The sequence below is a fragment of the Phoca vitulina genome, unplaced genomic scaffold (assembly GCF_004348235.1).
Source record: "Phoca vitulina isolate PV1807 unplaced genomic scaffold, GSC_HSeal_1.0 scaffold2, whole genome shotgun sequence".
Taxonomy (NCBI): domain Eukaryota; kingdom Metazoa; phylum Chordata; class Mammalia; order Carnivora; family Phocidae; genus Phoca; species Phoca vitulina.
Genome location: NW_022589705.1, coordinates 37,419,132 through 37,440,480, shown reverse-complemented (window position 1 = coordinate 37,440,480; position 21,349 = coordinate 37,419,132). Strand labels below are relative to the sequence as shown.

The following is a 21,349-nucleotide window of genomic DNA, read 5'->3' as shown; positions in this document are numbered from 1 at the left end:
ACCCGAGTGAGGAGCCCTGAATCTAGTGAATCCAGCCAGCAGCAGGCTGCTTACTAGTGTCTGCCGTATGAACCGCATCCCTCTCCTCACTCAGCCCCAAGAACGGCCTCAGGTAAACTTGTTCATGGGAAGTGAAGGGACTGATTTAGGACTTGGCTTGTTTGGTTAGACATGCTGAGGCCAGCACCCCAAAAGTAGGCCAGACAAGAAACATTCACAATCTTCAAAACATTCAGCATGGAAGTACAGAACTTGTCCCCTCCCCCACCCGCTCTGGGTGAACAGGACCATCCTGCCTGTTTTCATGTGTAAACTGGTTGATTTATGTCCCTGAATCAAAGGATCATAGAGAAACATGGCTTCTGTTTCCTCAGCTGTGAAGTTGGCCTTTCTGGAGACTGGGCCAAGCCAGAACTTAAATTTTAACTTTTGGTGCCACCGAGTGGTTGGTTTTGAGATAACCACTCTCAAGGAGAAGGACGGTTTGACAAATAATGACTGAAAAAAATATCTGGGGTGAATAGGCAGAGCAGATAGGATTTTAGGACAATGAAACTACTCTGAATGCTGCTGTCATGGTGGATTTATGTCATGAAATTTTCCAAACCCATAGAATGTACAACACCAAGAGTGAAGCCTAATGTAAACGGCGGACTTTAGGTAATGATGTGTCAGTGTAGGTCTGTTGATTGTAACAAACGTACCACTGTGGTGGCGAATGGTGTTGATGGGGGAGGCTCTACATATGTGGGGGCAGAAGGTATATGGGAAATCTGTCTTTCAGTTTTGCTGTGAACCTACAATTGCTTTTTAAAAAATCTTCCATTCTACATTTCCCTTCTAGCTACTGGTGTTTCAAGTAAGAGCAAGGTAAGATAGAGACATCATCTAGGGAGGTTGGCTGACTTCTCCAGCATTGATGACAGTCCCTTGATAAAGTTCCCACATTCCAGAGGCTGGGTCCTTAGCTTTGTAAATCTCAGAAACCTTTTATTTTTTCACTATTCCCAGAGTTGTTCAAATTTCCAGGGTTATATCATGCTCACTAAACTTCTAAGAGACTTGTTAAGTCAGAATGCTAGTGTAGTACTTTACAATTAGAAATGTTTATGTAGTGGGAGACCAAAACACAGGTGTTAGCTGGGCAGTTCATTTTCCGCCATGTAGGAAATTTATATGGGAAGACAGATTATACTGAATAGGTTGCTTGGTGAAGTCACAGTGGTGGGGTGTGTGTGGTATAGGGAGTGGTGGGGGGTGTTAGGTGGTTTATCTTGAAGGTTAGTATCATCAAGCTGAGACTGCCTTTTTTTTCTTTTTTAAGATTTTATTTGAGAGAAAGTGTGAGTGTGCGCACATGCAAGAGCAGGAGGAGGAAGAAGCAGGCTCTCCACTGAGCAGGGAGCCTGATGTGGGGCTCGATCCCAGGACCCTGGGATCTTGAGCCAAAGGCAGACACTTAACCGATTGAGCCACCCAGGTGCCCCAAGCTGAGACTGTCCTGAGCACTTTAGGTCTATATGTGACTCAGAGCTGGGAATGTGTTGCTGGGCAGTGCTGATGACAGACTGACCTCATCTTTTTCTTTGGGCATTCTTTTGGAAACTCTGTGCTGAACATCTTGCTTCCATTAACTCATTCTTCCCTCAGGGCTTAGTATGACTGGCAGGGCAAATGCTCTAGACTTGCCAATAATGCTCTAGTCTCTGGGGAATCTGGTCACCATGATTAGCATTAGCATAATCAGCCACCATTTATAGGTTTTTGCTTGGGAGAACTGGTCTCTTTATTGCATGATAATTTTTAATAATTTCATTCTCAGAAGACGACTTGTTTTATGTTTTGGTGATTGTGTCCCCAAATGCAGGTTAAAATTAATATGTAAAATCCTTCATCACTTTGGAGTAGATTCCCAGTAGCAAAACAGTACTTGCTGAAGGCAGGAATTATTCTAGGTTCTAAGTCAGAATGCATTTCTGCCATGCACTTGATGTCTGTCTTGAGAGCTGTGTAAGACCTCACTACCTGCTTGCATATTACCAGCCTGTCCCGTGGTTCCTCATTGGAGCTCTGTTATTTCCAGTTCTTGGTATGGCCTCTCCCTGCCCCCGTTTCTGTCCTTTGTCCCAAACTGCTGCCACATAGAGTCCTCAGGCGGAAGTACTTGGGGGATATTTTCAAAGTTATAAATTGGTAGCCTGTGACTAGAATCGGATCCACAGATCTTTTACTTTTGCCAATATGTTGTTTTTAAAAGTTCGACTTACTTGACAAAACTTAAAATTGAGAAGATTCACAGAGAATTCTGAGTATCCAGTTTCTTTGCATACAAGTCGCTCCAGTTACACGGGGCCTATATCTCCACAGGTCAGTAAGTTACTGGAGTGGCCTAGAGAGGGCATGGACCTTGGAGTTATCCTCAGGCCCCACCCTGCCCTTTCACTCATTTATGTTACTACTTGGTCTTGGGGAAGGGGGTGACTCTTGGTGCATAGGAAAAACAAAAAACACAGCAGGCCTAAGGAAAGCAGTAGTTTTCCATGGAGTTTTTGCTTCTTGTTCTTTTGCCTGCCTTCTGAGGGGAATTCCTTCCTAACTTGTTCCTAGCCTCTATAGAATCCTGCTTCTCTCAGTATGGCACCTCTCAGTATATCCCCTGTGGTTGCAAGAGGGGCGGTGTTGGAGTGTCATTGGGGAAAGCATACAGACTTCGGGGTCACAAGACCTGGATTCGAATCCCAGCTCTGCTCCTTACTGAGTTCCATTTCCTTTTCTGTAAAAGGAGGGCTGTAACTTGTCTCATGGGTTGATACGAGTATTAAATGGGATTTTGTATATAGAGCATCATGCCGAAGGTAGGTACTCAAACAGTAGCACTTCCATCCCTGTCTTCTATCAAGACTTGACTTTTCCTTCTTTGTGACCTTAATGAAATCTGGCTGAACTTCTGCCCCTGCTCTCCTGTTACTCATACCCCATTAATCTCATAATAAAGCTAACTTTTATTTTTTATTCCTTATAACTTCCAGTCTTTCCCAACTGCACACTTCAAATAGTTCCCTTTTCTTTTTTGTAGCCAGACTGTATGTAGAGTTTAAGAATAATGATGGCAGGTGAATTTATTTTGTTTAGGAAATTCTATAAGAAGGCATATCTTCTATCAGATCTCTAATTGTGTATATAGTTTTATGATAGAAATTACATTTGCTTTTATAGCAGTCTGTTGAAATTCTGAGTGTACACACCTTTCTCCCTCCATTGTATGTTTATAGAAGTAGAGCCAAGGTCAAAAGCTGGAAAGTCATCAGAAAAAATTAGAACTGGAAGAGAGACACTTCGCCTGAGATCAAAGGGTCCTGCCACCATGGAAGACATGGTAGGTTATGTTTATTTAATTCCCATTCTGCTTGGAAATGTGTGGATGTTCATGTTTGTTAGAGCTGGAAATAAAAGTTTCCAAAGTTAAACAAAATACCATATACTCTAAAGCATGGACTTTAATTCATTGCCCACTTAAACAATATGGAAATTATTGAAAGCATTTAAGAAGGAAATGTAGAAAATAAGTACAAGAGAAGAAATTGTGATCTATAGCCATCTTCAGCTATCTGCAGACAACATTTGCTAGAATCTGTAGATATCTGGACTGGCTCAGAAACTTAACCAAAGTTCCCTGAGAGCCAAGAGAAAGTCTCAGTACCACCTGTGGTAGCAGGCATACTTAAGGTTTTGATAATGAAAGATTATATTCATGAACTCCAGTCTCCTCGGGTAAAACCTTTTGTAGTCTTCTTTGACTCTTCTCTTTCATGTTCCATGTCCCTTCCATTAGCAAACCCTTGTGGGTCTACCTCCAGAATAGACCAGAATCCAGCAACTTCTCACTACGTCTGCCCTCATCACTCTGGCCCAAGGCACCTACATCTTGTCCTGAATATTGCAGTCACCTGTATTCAGTCTTCCTGTGTTCACCCTTGCCCTCTCTCTTTCCCACTGTGCTCAGCACAACAGCCAGAATTAAAAACACAAGTGGTTGCTTTTCTGTTCCAAACACTCCAGTGGTTTCTCATGCCACTCAGGATAAAAGCTAAAGTCCTCAGAGTGACCAACATGATCTGACTCTGCATTTCTTCTCTGATCTCATTTCCCACCACTCTCCTCTTGGCTCTCACTGCTTCAGCCACATGGGCCTCCTTGCTGTCCCCAAATACTCCAGATGCATCACAACTCAGGATCTCTGTACTGCTGTTCCCTCTGCCTGAATGCCTTGCCCATTTAGGGGCATGGCTCTACTGACTTCTTCATGTTTTTGTCCACATATCATCTTATCTAAAAGGCCTTTGAGTATCTTGCATAACAAGCAATTCCTGCCACCCCTCCCCCTGCCCAATCTTGCTTGCCCTTAATTTTCTTTAAAGCATTAAGCACAATAGGACACATTGTATCTTTGTTTCTTGTCTATCTGTTTAGTTCCTTTGCTCACATGTCTTGTTCACATGTCACCCCAGCGCCTAGAACAGGACCCGGCACATCAAAAGAGTTCACATCTTTGCTGAATTAATTAATAAATGATGCATTTAAACTTGAGAAGGGTAGGATTTTGCTGATTGACTCGGTCAGTTTTTGAGTGAAAAACACCAAAAGGGGGAGAGAGAAATGGAGGGACGAAAGGTGGAAGGAGAGAACAATAGGGGTTAAGGGAGACAGGTTAAGGACTCCAGGTGGCAAGTGGTGGTCTGCTCACCCAGTGAAGACAGCGGTGATGAAGTTGTCCTATAGGCAGCTGGGGGGGGCGGGCAGGGTCAGGTGTGCGTCTGAGGCTGGGGAGTTCCTGCATGCAGAGGGTACAAGTGCCAGACCCGGCTAGTTGTGTGTTCATATTGTCCTAGGATTCCCCATGTTTTTGAAGAGCAGAAGAGTAAAACCGGTGAACAGGGAGGAGGCCATTTTCACAGAGTGGGATCCCAGAACTTGTTGGGTGACGACTTCCAGGGTTAGTCATGGGGGTGGTTTGTTGGAGCAGACACTCAAGGAATCGTGAGGCCAAGGTTGTGCTTTTGAATGTTTGAGTCACCCAGAATGTTGTCAGTTGGGGGGAATCCAGAGGAAGACTCTGAGTTGGGTGCCTGGGTACTGGGTAGTGAATGAAAGGATTGACGTGGAGGCAAATGCAAGGAAGAGACCTGGGAGGGCCAGAAGCATTCTGCAAATGAGATATGATGAGGTATGTGAAAAACTCAGGGCAGTGACATCTGGCCATTCTGAGTCTCTACTTTCCCAGTGTCCTGCACACTCTTAGGCATATTGCTGTGGGCCAGTAAGTGTTTATTGCATGAGTGAGCAAACCTGAGTAGAAGAAAGGAATCTGGAAGAGAATGGAAGAACAGTGAGGAGGAGCTTGCAGGGGGAGCCAGGAGAATGCCCACCGCTTTCCATTCCAGGCCAGGAGGAACAAAGGACAGATCTTAAAACCGCTTACAAAGGAGGCAGAGGTGGTGGGAAAACTCCATGTCACTTCAGGAGGAGGGTCATTGAATAGTTAACATAATTGATATGTGTTGAGCACCTGCTATGTATAAGGTACTGGGATGAAAAAGAGCAGCTGAAGATCTATCTGGGGAGGTAGGAAAGATTCATTTGAAGATAAACATCTAAAACTCCATTCCTATTTGCATAGCGTGTTTCATTAAATAGGGTAATTGAAAGCAGCCTGTAATAAAAGGAAAAATTTTAGTTTGGTACTCATATTAATTTGGTGCAAATGTCTTATCATCTAAAGAATTTATAGATCTGAAACAAGTCACCACCTTCTAACCTAGCACAAGTTCTGAAAACTGTGGGAAAATTCCACCTGCATACCTTATAAATTATTCAGTGTGTGTTTCTTGAGACGGGCTTTACAGTCCAGGTGCTGGTGATACAAAGATGAATAAAGACCTTGTTTCTCCTTTAAGGGGAGGAAGGTGTTGAAAGAAGCTATTGAAAACTGGGGAATAGGTTTAATGTCACAGAGGGCTGATCAGCTGCTGTCAGGGATGGGAAGAGAGAGAAAGGTGGCAGGGGGTGGGGTAGGGCGGGATTTCCATCCTGAAGAAATGATTGAGTTGGTTAAAGATGGGGAGAAGAATGTTCTAGCCCTGAAACAATGATGGGCTTGGGGGACCTTATGAGTGTCCATGGGGTTGGGGTGTGGAGTGCTGGAGGGACCTGGTGGGGGCGTGAGGAGGCCTGGGTCAGAATGTGAAAGGTCTGTGGAAATGGAGCCATTTAAGAATTGTGAGGAGATGGGCGCCTGGGTGGCTCAGTCGTTAGGGGTCTGCCTTCGGCTCAGGTCATGATCCCAGGGTCCTGGGATCGAGTCCCACATCGGGCTCCCTGCTCGGCGGGAAGCCTGCTTCTCCCTCTCCCACTCCCCCTGCTTGTGTTCCTGCTCTCGCTATGTCTCTCTCTGTCAAAAAAAAAATAAATAAAATCTTTAAAAGAAAAAAAAAAAAAAAAGAATTGTGAGGAGAGCAACATGGTCAGTTTTGCATTTTAGAAAATCCCTTGGTTCTAGTGGATGGATTGTTGAGCAGGGTAAATTTGAGGGGGTGAAGTTTGCAGGCAGGGAGAAAAATTAGAAAACTTCTGCAAATACCAAAAAAATGAGAGCTGAGCCCAGGCAATCAGAATGTGAGTGGAGAAGAGGTGATGAGATCAAGAGCTATTTAGGAGGTAAAATGGTAATATATTGACGTCTGATTGTGTATGGGAAGTACCGATATTTGTTATGAAAACTTACAATATGGCTGGTTGATACAAAGGTGGACATCCAAGTTTCTTAGCATAGCCTGTTGCTTTACACAGCACATCCAAAATATACTGTAAGGAAGGCAAGAGTGGTATATCGTTACTGTTTTTAAGGCTTAGTTCATATAAATAAAAATATGAGAAACTTGTAATATCGTCAAGGAAATAAAAATCGACATTTGTAATAAAATGCATATTTCTAATAAGTTTGGAGAACACAAAGCAACATATATTTCTAACAGTATTAAAAGTACTATGAATTTCTTACAATCTAATCTTGAATTCTACATTTGCGCCGATAGTTGATTATTTCACATCTTTGGGTAATTTCTTTTTCAGCTAGGAAGCTATTTAAAACCAAGTATTAAAATAAACTGAATGTAGAACCAGACTTTGTCAACATTAAACCAAGATTTTCAAAGAATAATAAAATGCATCCAACCATGCTTTTCACATAAACCTTTAATAGTTTTAGGAAGAATAAAATATTTTGGTACCATTAATACACAAAAATTACTTAAAAATAGTTGTTGGGGGCACCTGGATGGCTCTGTCGGTTGAGCATCTGACTCTTGATTTCAGCTCTGGTCATGATCTCAGGGTTGTGAGATCGAGCCCTTTGTTGAGCTCCATGCTCAGCGAGGAGTCTGCTTGTCCCTTTAGCTCCCCCTCAGCCCCTCTGCTTGCACTCTGTCTCTCTTTCAAATAAATAAAATCTTAACAATAACAAAATGATCGTTTCATCATTTCATCCTTACATTTTTATTTTTTGTGTATTTTTATAATGTATACAATATATTAATATAGTAATGTGTGTAATTTATGAAAGACACATACTGTTAAAAAATGATTAAAGAGAACGTGACTGGCTGGCTCATTTGGTAGAGCATGCAATACTTCATCTCGGGGTTGTGAGTTCGAGCTCCACAGGCATAGAGCTTACTTTAAAAAATAAACAAAATACAATAAAATGTTACTAAAATTAAAAAGAATCATTAAAGGTAATTTACATGATACAAGCAAACTTTATTCATGATGTGGACAGTCTCAGAAAATTGCAAAATGGGGTAGAAGGCAAGAAGCTTTGATAGGATAAAGATTAAAGAACAAGTAAGAGAAAAATAGAAAATATTTGACAGGCTGGGGCCACATAGTCTTGTTTGGGGTGAGAAGTCCCAGAGTTGGCTTGTGTTTGGAGATGGGCTGACTGGATTATACTGTGTTTCGTTTTTTTTTTTTTTTTTTTTAAAGATTTTATTTATTTGAGAGAGGGAAGGACAGAGCATGAGAAGGGGGAGGGTCAGAGGGAGAAGCAGGCTCCCCGCCCAACAGGGAGCTGGATGCGGGACTCGATCCCGGGACTCCAGGATCATGATCTGAGCCGAAGGCAGTCGCTTAACCAACTGAGCCACCCAGGCGCCCCTATACTGTGTTTCTGATTAAGCAGATTATTTATAGGGCCAAGAAAGTTAGATAACATGACGCCTTGGACAGCACAGCTCCTTCTTGGGCCTATAAAGTTATTTCAACAATACGATAAAATTAAATAAAAAATAATGAGTATGTGTTCAGAAATGTTTGGCTCACTTTGGTGTGAGCCAGTAAAAGGTTTGGAGACCCTTCATCTGCAAGATGAAGGCTAAAGCCCTTTTCATGGCACACAGGACCCCTTAAGATCTAGTCCTGTCTGGCTATACTCTTTATCAGACTCTGTGACCTCACATAGACGTTGCGTGTCAACTGCAATGCTTTTTTTTTTCTTTTTAAAGATTTTATTTTTAAATAATCTCTACACCCAATGTGGGGCTTGAACTCACAACCCTGAGATTAAGAGTCCTATGCTCCACCGACTGAGCCAGCGAGGCACCCCTGTTGCATACTTCTATTTGCAGTGCTCTCTCCTGCTTATCTTCCACCAGTGTATCTTTGAAAACAGTTTTTAAGTCACCTTCTTTCTCAAGTCTTCTGTGAATCTTAAAAGATTTAAATTTACTTTGCCTGTGATGCCTCTTACATCCTTTAAAAATTTTTCCTCATTATTACATAGCTATTTATTTTCACAGTTTTGTCTCCCCTTCTAGACTATTGCCAGCTACTTGGAGACTCTGTTCTGGCTTTTCTTCTTTGAATCCATACACTTAATACTAACACCAAAAATAAGTATTTACTGTCTTGATTTGTATTGAGTTACAGAGCACATTGTAGATCGGTTTCCATCCAAATGAGCTGATGTACACAACCATGAACTGGCTTCACATCAGATTTCATGTAAAAATAATATCTTATTTCTCTTTTCTTTGATAAAGCCCTCTGAAACCAAAAAAAAAGCAATTGAAAAGATTGATGATCTTCTTGAGTTGTACATGGGAATTCAAGATACTGATTTAGGTAAGATACTATTTTTTAAGTCTTACATTTCTTAATTGAATTTAGTGCTGCTTTATGTCTTGCTTGCATTTATACTCAATGATACTTTTCAAGGTAAAAACTGTAAAGTGATGAGAAAAACATAATGAAAATAGGGATAAAAAACATAAAAGAATAATGAAAAGACCTGGCCCTTACCATTTACTAGCTGCGAGTCAACTTTTCTAACCTTCAGTTTTTAATCTATAAACTATAATAATAATAGCCTTCCTTCATAAGCTTGTTTTACAGATTTAAAAATTATATATGAACAAATTTTATAAATGGCACATATGGAATGTATTTGATACATCAGATCTACATTGATTAAATTATATATCATGTACTGTATGCACTTAATAGGATTACTGAGATCCTGTGAGCAGTGAATCAAACAGGAAGAAAAAGGACACACCTGGTGTGTGACTGATCAGGGCAGTTGAGCAGTTGAATTGCTGGGTATTATGTCGTCACTAGGATGTCAGGGTCTTGATTTATCAATTGCAAATAACAAAACAATAACAACAAACTGAATTCCAACTGACTTAAAGGATAAAAGAGGGGAATTGTTTTGCTTTTTATAACTGAAAACTTCAGAGGTAGATCCTGGCTTCAAAAATGGCTAGATCCGGAGTTCTCATGCTATCATCAGGATGTGGTTTCTCTTCTTTCCACTTAGGCTGCATTTTAGGCCCCCCTGGTGTCCCCTGGCAACTTCAGACCCTCCCTCGTGGAGTCAAAATGATGGCCGTGGCTCCATCCTCTACACCGTAGTGTCAAGCATGATGGGAAACAGGGGAGGGCCTTTTCCGAGTCATTCAAACAAAATGCTGAGGATTGACTCTGACTGGGCTGATGGGCTCACTGAGGCTGGGGGTTGGTTGGGTCTGGGTCAAATGCTCTACCTCTGGAGCTGAGAGTGACTGAAATACTAGGGCTGAGCTGGTGAAAAATCCTGGCCCCTCCCATGTAGAAGCCAGAAGAAAGTGCCCTTGAGAAGGGCAGAGGGATGCTGGGTGGTGAAAGAGTGTGCGCTGCGGTGGTTGGGCTTGTGTCTGCATGCACCCGGGTGTGCGCTCAGAGTGTGTGTGTGTGGATCAGGTACTTAATACATTTTTTTTTTTTAAGCCAAAGACTTGTACTGTTTTGTTCTCCTCCTACCAGGTGTAAAGTATTTTACTCTGGCTCAGGTAGAGCGTTTGAAACTCATTATTCCTTTTCTACTTCAACTCATTCTTTTTTCTTATAGAGTCTGTTCTTATGTTTTTCTTGCCTTTCTGAACTTTTAAAATAAAATTTCTATGTTGGATATACGGATGCTGTCTGCAATTGAAGAAATATTAATACTCTTTTTTTCTAGTTCCTTGATTCAAAATATAAAATTTGCATATAATAGATACTTGCTCCATATAGACAAGAAGTTCAAGCTGAGATTATCCTATAGAAAGCCAGCATCTTAAAACTTTTCTACAAAAACTTTTCCTCAACCTTTTGCATTTGGAAAGACAGATTTGCGTAAGTGAGGTGGGCCTATGAAAATTATGCAAATGAAAGCAAAGGGATGGGCGCCTGGGTGGCTCAGTTGGTTAAGCGTCTGCCTTTGGCTCAGGTCATGATCCCGGAGTCCTGCGATCGAGTCCCGCATCGGGCTCCCTGCTCAGCGAGGAGCCTGCTTCTCCCTCTGACCCTCCCCCCTCTAATGCTGTTTCTCGCTCGCTCGCTCTCAAATAAATAAATAAAATCTTAAAAAAAAAGCAAAGGGGATTTATGAATGGCAGTGCTCTTAAATGCAGATTAGACAGTTTGGAAAAATGATATATATCTCTATTTAGTTGAGAAGTTTTCAAACAGTGTAACTGACTATTATAAGATTCAGAAACTTAGCCTATCAGTGCTAGATCTTGATGAACTCAAATTTAGGAGAACCACACTTTTCAAAGGGGAGAGTTTAAAATAGTCTTTAGAATTTAATTTTGGGTATAGGCCTTATAGTTAATTAAGTGTAAGTTTGGAACAGTTAAATTAGTTTTGTTCTTTTGTTATTAAATATATACAAGTATACATGGAAGAACAATAGTGGAGTAATTCTAAGTGAATTAAGGAGCGGTTCTTTAAGAACCCATTTCTTTCACTCTGACAAATTCAGGGCACTAAACATTCCTCACAAATTCTTGTAAATTAACTTGTAATCCCATAGTAAAGTTAATTAATCATCTGTAGCAAATTCCTCCAATGACTCGGAAAGTCATTATCATTATACATGATTAGCAATGTGATCAGTCATCTAGGGACGTAAAGTTTAAGGAAAATAATTGAAGAATGTCAACCATTGTTAAATTAGGAATTTCTGTCATTACTTAGATCTGATTAGCATGAAATAGAAACCACAAATGTGACACTGATTCAACAGACAAATGAATATATTTGCTTGTTTTTATGTCTCAGTGTTCTTAGCTTTCAGAAATGTTAAGTCTTAAGGTAGATTGCAGTGACATCATGTTATTCCGGAGTTGTTAATATAAATTTACATTAAAAAGTGAAAAAGGTAATATGGCAATAAAATGACTAAAACCAAAACACTATCTTCACAAAGCTTTGGGGTTGTATTTACCACTTGAAAATGGAAAATAATTGAAATGAGTTTAGGAATTAACCTTGCAGGTGACAGTGCTTTTTTTGGTTGTAAAGTTAAGCTGTGAACTGACTTTTCAACTTTTCAACATGTGTTGCCTTGGAATGTTATCCATGGTGGAAAAATGGATTCTGGAAGATTGAGTCCTGTAACATATTGTAGGAGATTGACCTAACTTAATGAAAAAGTTGTATCATATAAGTTTCCTCATGAATATTTAAGGCAACTGTGTTAATTATATATAGAACTATAATATGTCCTGATGATACCAATTTAGGAGTTTGGAGATCATCCTAGCCATGTCAGAATTTTAGGATTTCTAATTTATTAAGAGATCCAGAAATGTGTGGAAAAGAAATTTGAATGATAGATCTAAGTAATTTTTTCTTATAAAACTTTTTTTTAGCTCCTTAAAAAAAAATACAATAATGGCATTTAAATAATTACATTTCTTCTTAGGATGATTTTCTTTCTTCCATGAATTCAAAACAGTGAATACTGTAGAAAGTCACCTTCTCAGATAAAGCCAGTGATTTTGGAAATAGATTTTCATTAACAAAAAAACCATATTCAACATTGGTCGTGTTTTTGATGTTTGACTCCTGAGTTCTTTGAAATGGATTATTTGTGAAAAGTCTATGGGAAATAAGTGCTAAAGATCTCTCTTAGAAGGAGATACAACGACAGACGGTTAACAGTGGTTAACAATGTTTAGGACTAATCTTTATTTAATCCTGCTGTGTGTCATTTTATAGATTTGAAAACAGATTCAGAGACGTTTGGTTACTTGCCCAAGGTCAGCTTACAAATTAAGAGCTCAGACTCAGATCTGGGATTTTTTTTATACCAAGATTTTTCATCTGCAGTAGTATCTTATGTTTAAAAGTTCTGTTTAAGTATTTAAAAACTTAGTGGGAAATATAGATTGACCTATATCACCAAAATAAGTTTGTTGTTGATAAATGATGTAAAAATTGTTCAGTTGCGGAAATGATAAAAAGATATTTTCAAAATGGCCAGTAGAGGTCAGCACTTAGCTGCTAGATGTGGTATAACACGTCTATTTCAGTGGATTTTTTTTTTTTTTTTCTGGCCAGATTGCATTTGGGTGTTAAATATTACTGCAGTGTATTGCAGATCCATTATAGGTAAAAAGCATTTTAGTAGCTGTCATATTAATGTGATATAACTTAATAAAAAGTGCTTCTTTTTGCTAAAAGCTTCATTTTGCTTTTCTCTTAAATCAAAGATATAGTCTTTAATCAAAAAGGATAAAATTATACCAATTTACTTCTCCTTTAAGAGTGTTCAAAATATGTGTTTATACTTTATTCATTAGCAAAAATTTGTGCATGTTTTAGTGCGTGCTCCATTCTTAATTTCTTTGAAAATTCATATAGCAGATTCCTTACTGTTTTTTAAAAGATTTATGGAACACGGTGTTACATATAGTATTTCTAACACCTTAACAAAGCGGCCTAGTTGGTATTTTTGTTACTTTTAGCAGATCAGGAGTTCCTTGAGGGCAGATACTGTACTGCTTTTAATCTCAGCTCCTACGACAGTACTTCTCCTAGAGTAAATATTTGGTAAATGTTTGTTGACTGTGTGTTGAGAGGCACAAAAATAGTGAATACATAGAGTATGAGTCCTAACTTCATAAGTTTGAAACTTTAGCCCTTGGACAAATTATTAAAGTTCGAACCTTAAATTCCACATCTTTGTAAAAGGGGTATAATAAAAACCTCAAAGGGTTGCCAACACATTAAATGAAATAATATGTATAAAATTCCTGTCACATCATAAATAATAGGTACAGCTATTATTTTTAGTGATGATCACTAATAATTATTACTAGTAATAATGGTAGTGGTAGTAGAGGTAGGACTGTATACTGGAGGTCTGACCAACTCTGGGACTGTATTTAGTGTGGAAGTTTAACTTTTCTGCTGTACCAGCATGAGTGCCTGAGTGAGATTATACAGTTTTTTGGATTGTGAGGTTGTGGTATGGGCATCTGAGACCATCATTTTTCTCATTTTGTAACTAAGGAACGCAAGCCAGAGTTTGCAAGTCAGAGTAGGCAAGGTCCAGAATATATTGTTCCTGGGCTCAGTGCACTACACAATGCTGCTGAGCTTCCCGAGGTCTCATACAGCCATGTACCAAGTTATTTCTTATAGTCAGGCAGGTGTGTGTATGTGTGTGAGTGAGTGAGTGGCTGACTCATTGTCCATCAGTGAACATCTGATTCTGGTCTTTGTGTCCCCCCAGCATTTAAGAGCGTCATTCATCTGCACTGTTAGTTTTTGCTTCTGAATGTAGATTTTCTTATATCTTCTGTGTGCATCTTCTTTCTTCCTCTGCTAGATTGTATATCACCCACCTGTTAGTATAATCTTTAGGTAACTGTCTCAACAAATGCTATCTGTGGAGCCTATGAGAAATATTTAAAATGGTAGGCTTAGCAAAATTCTGAACTCGAGTCCTACTTTTGCAATCTTTAAGTTTTGGTTACTCTTTTTTTCCATAGCCTGGCTATAGGACCAGACCTCTAGGTTTTGCTTTCTCCAATGCATGTTAACTGTATCAGTATAAAAATTATTTAAGTATAATTACAAAGCCGCCTCCTGTCCTGTGCATCTACCAGCATGTACAGTGTATAAGACACTGAACTGGTTCCTATGGGCATAAAAGACTGAGTAGGCTATTCAAGATCTGTTGGGAGTTTATTCAAGATCTGTTGGGAGTTTATTCTTTTTTTTTTAAAGATTTTATTTATTTAAGAGAGCATAAGCGGGGACAGAGGGAGAGAGAGAAGCAGATTTCCTGCTGAGCAGGGAGCCTGTCACAGGGACTTGATCCCATGACCCTGAGATCATGACCTGAGCCGAAATCAAGAGTCAGATGCTGAACCGACTGAGCCTCCCAGGCGCCCCTAGGATGTGAACATTTTTAAGGATTTTGATAGTACTGATTGTCAAATTATTTTTCAAAAGCTAAGTTTAAGAAGTCAAGCCTGTGTGTATCTGAATATTTGCTTCACTATATCCTGGCTAGCATTGGTATGCCATTTAAAATATATATAAAAGTTGTAATAAACTTGGCCAAACCCTTTGGAGCTGAAGCTGAAGGCCTTCTTCCTCTTTGAAGTGTTTGTTTGGATTGACAGTAAATGTAGAAGCTTTTGGGTCAGGGCTGAGGCCTGAGGCAAGATAAGAGAGAGAGGAATAATGATGAGAAGGAATCCATTCCTCCTCACTCATAACTGCTTTTTATTTATTATTTTTTTTTATTTTTTAAAGATTTTTATTTATTTGACAGAGACACAGCAAGAGAGGGAACACAAGCAGGGGGAGTGGGAGAGGGAGAAGCAGGCTTCCCGCTGAGCAGGGAGCCTGAAGCGGGGCTCGATCCCAGGACCCTGAGATCATGACCTGAGCCGAAGGCAGATGCTTAATGACTGAGCCACCCAGGCGCCCCTCATAACTGCTTTTTAAAAGTATTTTTGAAGCAATCTTAAACATTGAGAAAGGTTATAAATACAGTACAAAGACTTTTTCCCCTTGAGCATGGGAATAAATTAACAATATTTATTGCCCCCAAATAATTTAGTGCATATTTCCTATGAACAAATATATTCTCCTAGCTTACCACAATATCAATGACCAGGAATCATGAAATTAACATTGATACATTACTATCATCTCTTATTCATATGTTATGTTTCACTAAATACCTTAATATCCATTATAGCAGAAGAGCATGTTCAAAATCTTATGTTACTTTTATTTATATCAATTTAGAACAGTTTCTCACTCTTGATTTTAATGACCTTAATGCTTTTGGAGGGTACAGCTGTTATTTTATAGAATATTCCTCAATTCCGATTTGTCTGATTTTTTTTTTTCCAGAATTACGTTTAGGTTATACCTCTGGCAAAAATATCAAATGTGATGCTATATTCTTTTCAATTACATCTTATCAGGAGGCATAGGAATTTTTCTATTTCTGATATTGTTCATGTTGATGACTTACAGTGGTATTTGCGAATTGTCTCCACTATAAAGTTATTCTTTCTGTAGTAAGTATTTGGTGGAGAGAGATTTTGAAACTATGTAAATATCCTGTTCCTCATGATCCTACCTTCCTTCTGTCCATTTGTCAGTCAGTCATTACTTTGGGCCACATCTCCTCCTTTCCCTTTAACCTGTGTTAGTACAGAACTGTTTGAGACAAGGCACAGTCCTTAATGCTCTTAAGAGCCCTAGTGGATTTTAGCTGAAAGACCAGACTTCTTGGTTCATTCAGAGAAATCCTACAACTGTTGATTTGTTCAGCCTTAACCTGGGAGGAAAGGAGATGTTGAGCTTTGGTGTTTCTTTTTTACCTGAAGGTTCTTTACCCAAGTCCTAAATCACACCCACACTGTCTCTTTCCAGTTGCTGGTGCTTATAAGGGACTGAGAACAAAACAGCTGAGCCTCATGGGGTCCCAGCCAGTTGGGGCAGGTCCCATGGGAATGTGTACTCCTGAAGATGCTGGTTCTCCAGACATAAGAACTGGGGCTTGGCAATTTACTAGAAAAACAGAACAAGAGCACCACTTTCACTTTCTATCTCAAACTAGAAAGGGGCTCAGGAAAAGTTACCTTGGTTCCATGAGTAGACCGATACCATCTTCTTCTCCCTACCTTGATTTTCCCATTGCCAACTTGTATCCTTTGTCTTTGTTCTTTGGAGGATCGGGGAGTACTAGGTTCCATCATAGTTTGGTGTGGGGTGCTGGTAGAAGGGGCAGAGAGAGCTAGTGACCGTGGGCAGGTGGAAGAGGGATGATGTACTCTGAGATTCCTGGCAGGGTTACCCACAGGGTTTCTTTTCTGGAGCCAGAGGAGTACCAGTAGTTCTTGACTGATGGGTTCCAAGGTGGAGGAGAGGCCAGGGGCAGCAAATCTGGGTGCAGTGGACAGACTGTTTAAAAATGTATTTGCTACCCTGATAGATGATAGTATGTTACTGTTATAGCTTGTACTACAAATAGATCTATGCATGTTACATTTAGAAAGTAATTTTCCTGCTGCCATTTTTCTCAGTTCTCTGATGCTGTCTCATGTATCATTAATATTTAAAAATTGTTTTTGATAGCTACCACAATATTTGAAGCTGGAAAGGACAAAGGTAATCCAGATGAATTTGCTGTGGCACTCGACGAAACTCTCGGAGACTTTGCGTTCCCAGATGAATTTGTCTTTGATGTTTGGGGAGTCATTGGTGATGTGAAACGAGAATGATGATGACATGGATGATCCATCTCTGGAGAAATGAACCATTCTTTTTTAAAAAATCCATAAGATCTGTTTTTAGACACTGTTACAGACTCTGGTTTGGTCTTATGTGGGTCTTATTTTGGTTTGTGGGTACCTTTTAATGCGGTTGCAGATGTGGTATGCTTAAATCACCTAAAATATGATCAATTTTAATATTCATTCAAGAATCTTTTTAAAGTAAGTTTTAGGGAGTAGTTCTAGAGAGAGAATTTTGCTCCCTATTAACATCCGTGTTTTCTTTTCCACATGTAAGTAGCTGATTGCAGTAGCTCTGTAGCTCATTTTTAATATCTTAATGCAGTGAAACTGGAATTAGAGTATGATTTGCCTCTGAGCATCTTCATTTTGTTATACCAGCCTGATCTGGGTATGTTCAGGAAGTGAAGTGTGAATTATGACCACTATGGGTCTAGAAAGCATTGTTTCTTCAATCCACTGAGTAAGGGGAGGACGATTCCTAAAGCCTCTTGATGTCTATGGCCTACTTTCTTTATAAAACAAGGGTTGATTGACTTTTATTTTTTTTGCTTCTTTGTAATTCCTCCTTTTAAAAAACTTGTTAAAATCTATTATACTGTGTATGTATTTGCCTGTGTGGAAGAAGGGTGGAAAAGGCAGATAGGGTAGAAACCACTTAAATTTGATTTTTTTTAAAGCAGTTCTTAAACCATTCTTTTTCCACTCATACCCACTTTTATGTTACCCTTTATAAGCACTCCAGGGAAGGTTTTTATAGTCTTTGTAGAACTTTTCTTTTGAAAGATATTTACTCAGAAAATAACTATGTTTGAGAACATTTTTTTTTTTTTTTGGGTGAAAGAGCAATGCTTTTAAGCCCCCTAAACTTTAGAGGAGATACTATCAGAAATCAGTTTCCCCCAGTGGAAATGAAGGAGGACGGGAGGAATTGAGAAATATATTAGTCTATTATTTTAGAGTTCTAACATACTTTCTCTAAAACCTTACATTATTGAGAAAATTGAGGGCAAATGACTGTCTTATCACTCTTGACATTTTATGGATGTCAGAGAATAGAAATGAATGGTTTCAACATAGATCACTTAATAAGGCAGTGCATGGTTGTGACCAAGCATTCTTCTAAAGTGTTAGATGGAAAATGCTGTGTGCTGCCATGGTAATCAGAAATAATGACCCGCGAGGGCTGTATTCCAGGAAATCAGGAGCAGTTCCCTTTTCATGGTGAGTTAATGCTTAGATAACTGTTGTTTTCTGGTGCAACTTTACTTTTACTGACATCCACTCCTCTTTCACATAAGTATAATGCTTTGAAGCAGATACTCTTTGTCTCATTAATCTGAGACCTGTACAGAAGCCCTGTTTTAGTCATTAATGTGTAACTAAAGGAGTTTATAGAACATGGATTGTCTTAATGGGCTTGCCCATCATTTGAAAATGGGACCCAGCTCAGGCTGTAATTTGTTGTTACTTGTTTCATGGATTTCTTTTGGAGCTCCCTAAATATCTATTAATTCTTTTTTTAAAAAGTTTTTAATTTTTAATTTTTATTTTAAGGTATCTCCCGATTCTTAATACCACCTCTCTTAGAAGGACACACAAAGAAAGAGTTGATACTTTGAAAGGTGAGAAAGTTGAGGCCCATAAAAGCACTTTAGTTTAACAAAAAAAGTTTCCTGGCACTAGATGTTACATTTGAAATGATGAGTCCTTATTTATTGTTGATATCTTTTTCTCCTTCCTTTTTGGGCATGCAGGAAGATTGACACTGATCCTCTGTGATTTATGGAATTTCATATTCACAAACTGAGTTGTGCTCACCATGATTTTTCTGGGATTTTGATGTGTAAGGTACAGTGTCCATGTACAGCGGTAACTCTACTTGCCTGTTAGGGTTAAATAGTAGTTATCATCATTCAGGGCTTCACCTGGGCACAGGTACTTTAATCCTAATAGGTTTTTCCTTGAAATGTCTTTGTCTCTCACCTCTATTGCTAAGCTGATAACAAGGTCAGTTTCTTTATGTCAATTTGTTCCCTCCCTGAAAATGTATCCATTTGTGAACTTTGTGCCTTTCGGTAACTCTCGGTGCACAGAAAGAGCAGGGTCTCATTTTAGTTGTCACCGTCTACAATGTGGGCTACCCTTCTGCTACTACAATGAGAACAGTCTTTTTTTTTTTTTTTTTTCCATTAAACATGCTATTTCATTGATACCACCAAACATTTCCAGAAGGCCTCTTTCATTTTTTTTTGTTCTAAAGGAGTTTTTTTCCCCCCAGTGGAGGAGGATTATTTTATTCTTGATTTCCCTCCATGCAAAATTGCATCTTTCAGGGACCACTAAGCACACACTGTGTATTTTCTCTGTGGCAGAGTATGCAGGTGGGGACTGAATGTTGGGCTCGATGGGGCCTTGAATATTGCTTGCCCCTGATCAAGTGTACATATTCTGATGATTATAAATAGGTACATTTTGGGTTTCTGTGATGTTTCAAAAATATATAATTACATGATGTGAAACTTTAAGAATTCAATTATAAGAGCAGTAATCAGTTAACCTCTACTTGGGATGGCTGTATCCAATATTGTAATGTAAACAGGTAATTAGAAATAATTTTGCCAAATGACTAATTTGCTGTATTTCCCCCTATAACTTTAACAAATAGAGATTTTCCAAGTGAAGCACACTTTCTTTAGGTCCATGTTATTGCTAGACCTTCATCAAGTCTAGAGGGAGCCTTCCTGGCATCCTTTAGTTATCATTGCCTATCTAGCATAGAAGCAAAATGAATTTCATCTGCAAATAGAGTTTTCAAAATAATGGTTCTTCTAAATAGGGCACAGTTATCTGCCAAAGATGTAAAAGATCGATCATATAATGACCCTTTCACCCTCTGATACATCTAAAAATATATGGATACTGATAGCATTGTTATTATTCTGCTGGAAGTAATGGGTTAGAAGGACAGTCAGTGTTTTACCCAAGCTATGAGTGAATAAAAAGATAGGAGATGCTGTTCAGCTCACTGTCCCAAGAACGAGGTCTCTGTGTAAAATGCACATTTATTAACTTCTTGACACAGATTGAAAGGGACATCAGAGTAATTACAAGTCCCTTACACATATCATGGTTATAAAATGTTTCTAAGATTGTGAAGTGTACAAATGGCACAGTCTGTCCCTACCTCTTACCTGAAATCCTACTTCTAAGAAATGACTCATGGTTATTATCTGCTGGGAGGGTGAAAATTGAATGTGACATCTTTATCTCAATTTGAGACATTAAGCCTCTATAAAACTTACGTATAGCCATAGATATTTTTAAAGCAGTAACAAAGAAAATAAAAGAAACTTTCTGATAGTTTTAAATAAACATTTTATATTTTGAACTGTTCATGCCATGCAATGATATTGACTATATGTAGGTAAAATAATCTGTTTTTTTGGGGGAAAAACACTTTTGTCTTTTGTAAAAATCATAGCATATACTTTAAAATGTTTTTTGAGATTGAATTTTGGAAATTTATTAATTTGTGAAATTATAACATATTTTATTTAAAACACTGTATTTCTACTTGTAGATTGTATAAATGTTTATGTATTGATCAAAGTGAATTATTGTAAAGGTATAATTTATAATATTTAAAATATAACTCCTTAAAATAACCTTTTCATGAAAAAAATGAATGTTTTTATGAAAAAATTTGGGGTTTTAAATGTTTGGCTTTTTAATTTTATTTAAATAAATGATTCAGGGGATAACATGTAATTGTTTAGGCCTCTATTTTTTTTTATTTTTAAAGATTTTTTTATTAGAGAGCACGGGGTGGGGGATGGGCAGAAGGAGAGGGAGAAGCAGACTTCCTGCTAAGCAGGGAGCTAGACATGGGGCTCAATCCCAGGACACTGAGATCATGACCTGAGCCGAAGGCAGATGCTTAACCAGCTGAGCCATCCAGGTGCCCTGACCTTTATGTTTTTAATACATTTTTGATATATAGTTTTTTCTCTGTGTATTTCATATGAAGTATAACCTCTAAGGTCTCTTAGTTTTAAAATCACAAAATTATATGTTTTGATTCAGTAAAAATATATGAGATATGCACTGCCAGAGTACTCTAAGGTAAAATAGTCATAAGCTATTTCTGTTTATAAAATAGAGGTTTACCCGGGGTGACATTTTTCTTCTTCATTCAGCCAATTTTATGGCAGTAG

At 38.6% G+C, this 21,349-nt stretch overlaps 1 protein-coding gene across 1 annotated transcript in view; it reads left to right on the top strand.

Annotated features, from left to right (window-relative positions):
• GIPC2 (GIPC PDZ domain containing family member 2) overlaps positions 1–20,573 on the top strand; it is a 74,210-nt gene extending 53,637 nt beyond the window's left edge. The window contains exons 4-6 of the mRNA XM_032425289.1: positions 3,273–3,376; positions 9,096–9,177; positions 16,975–20,573. Of these exons, the coding sequence (XP_032281180.1) occupies positions 3,273–3,376; positions 9,096–9,177; positions 16,975–17,120 (332 nt within the window). The 3' untranslated portion in view covers positions 17,121–20,573. The remainder of the gene's footprint in view (positions 1–3,272; positions 3,377–9,095; positions 9,178–16,974) is intronic.
• Positions 20,574–21,349: the final 776 nt, after the last annotated feature.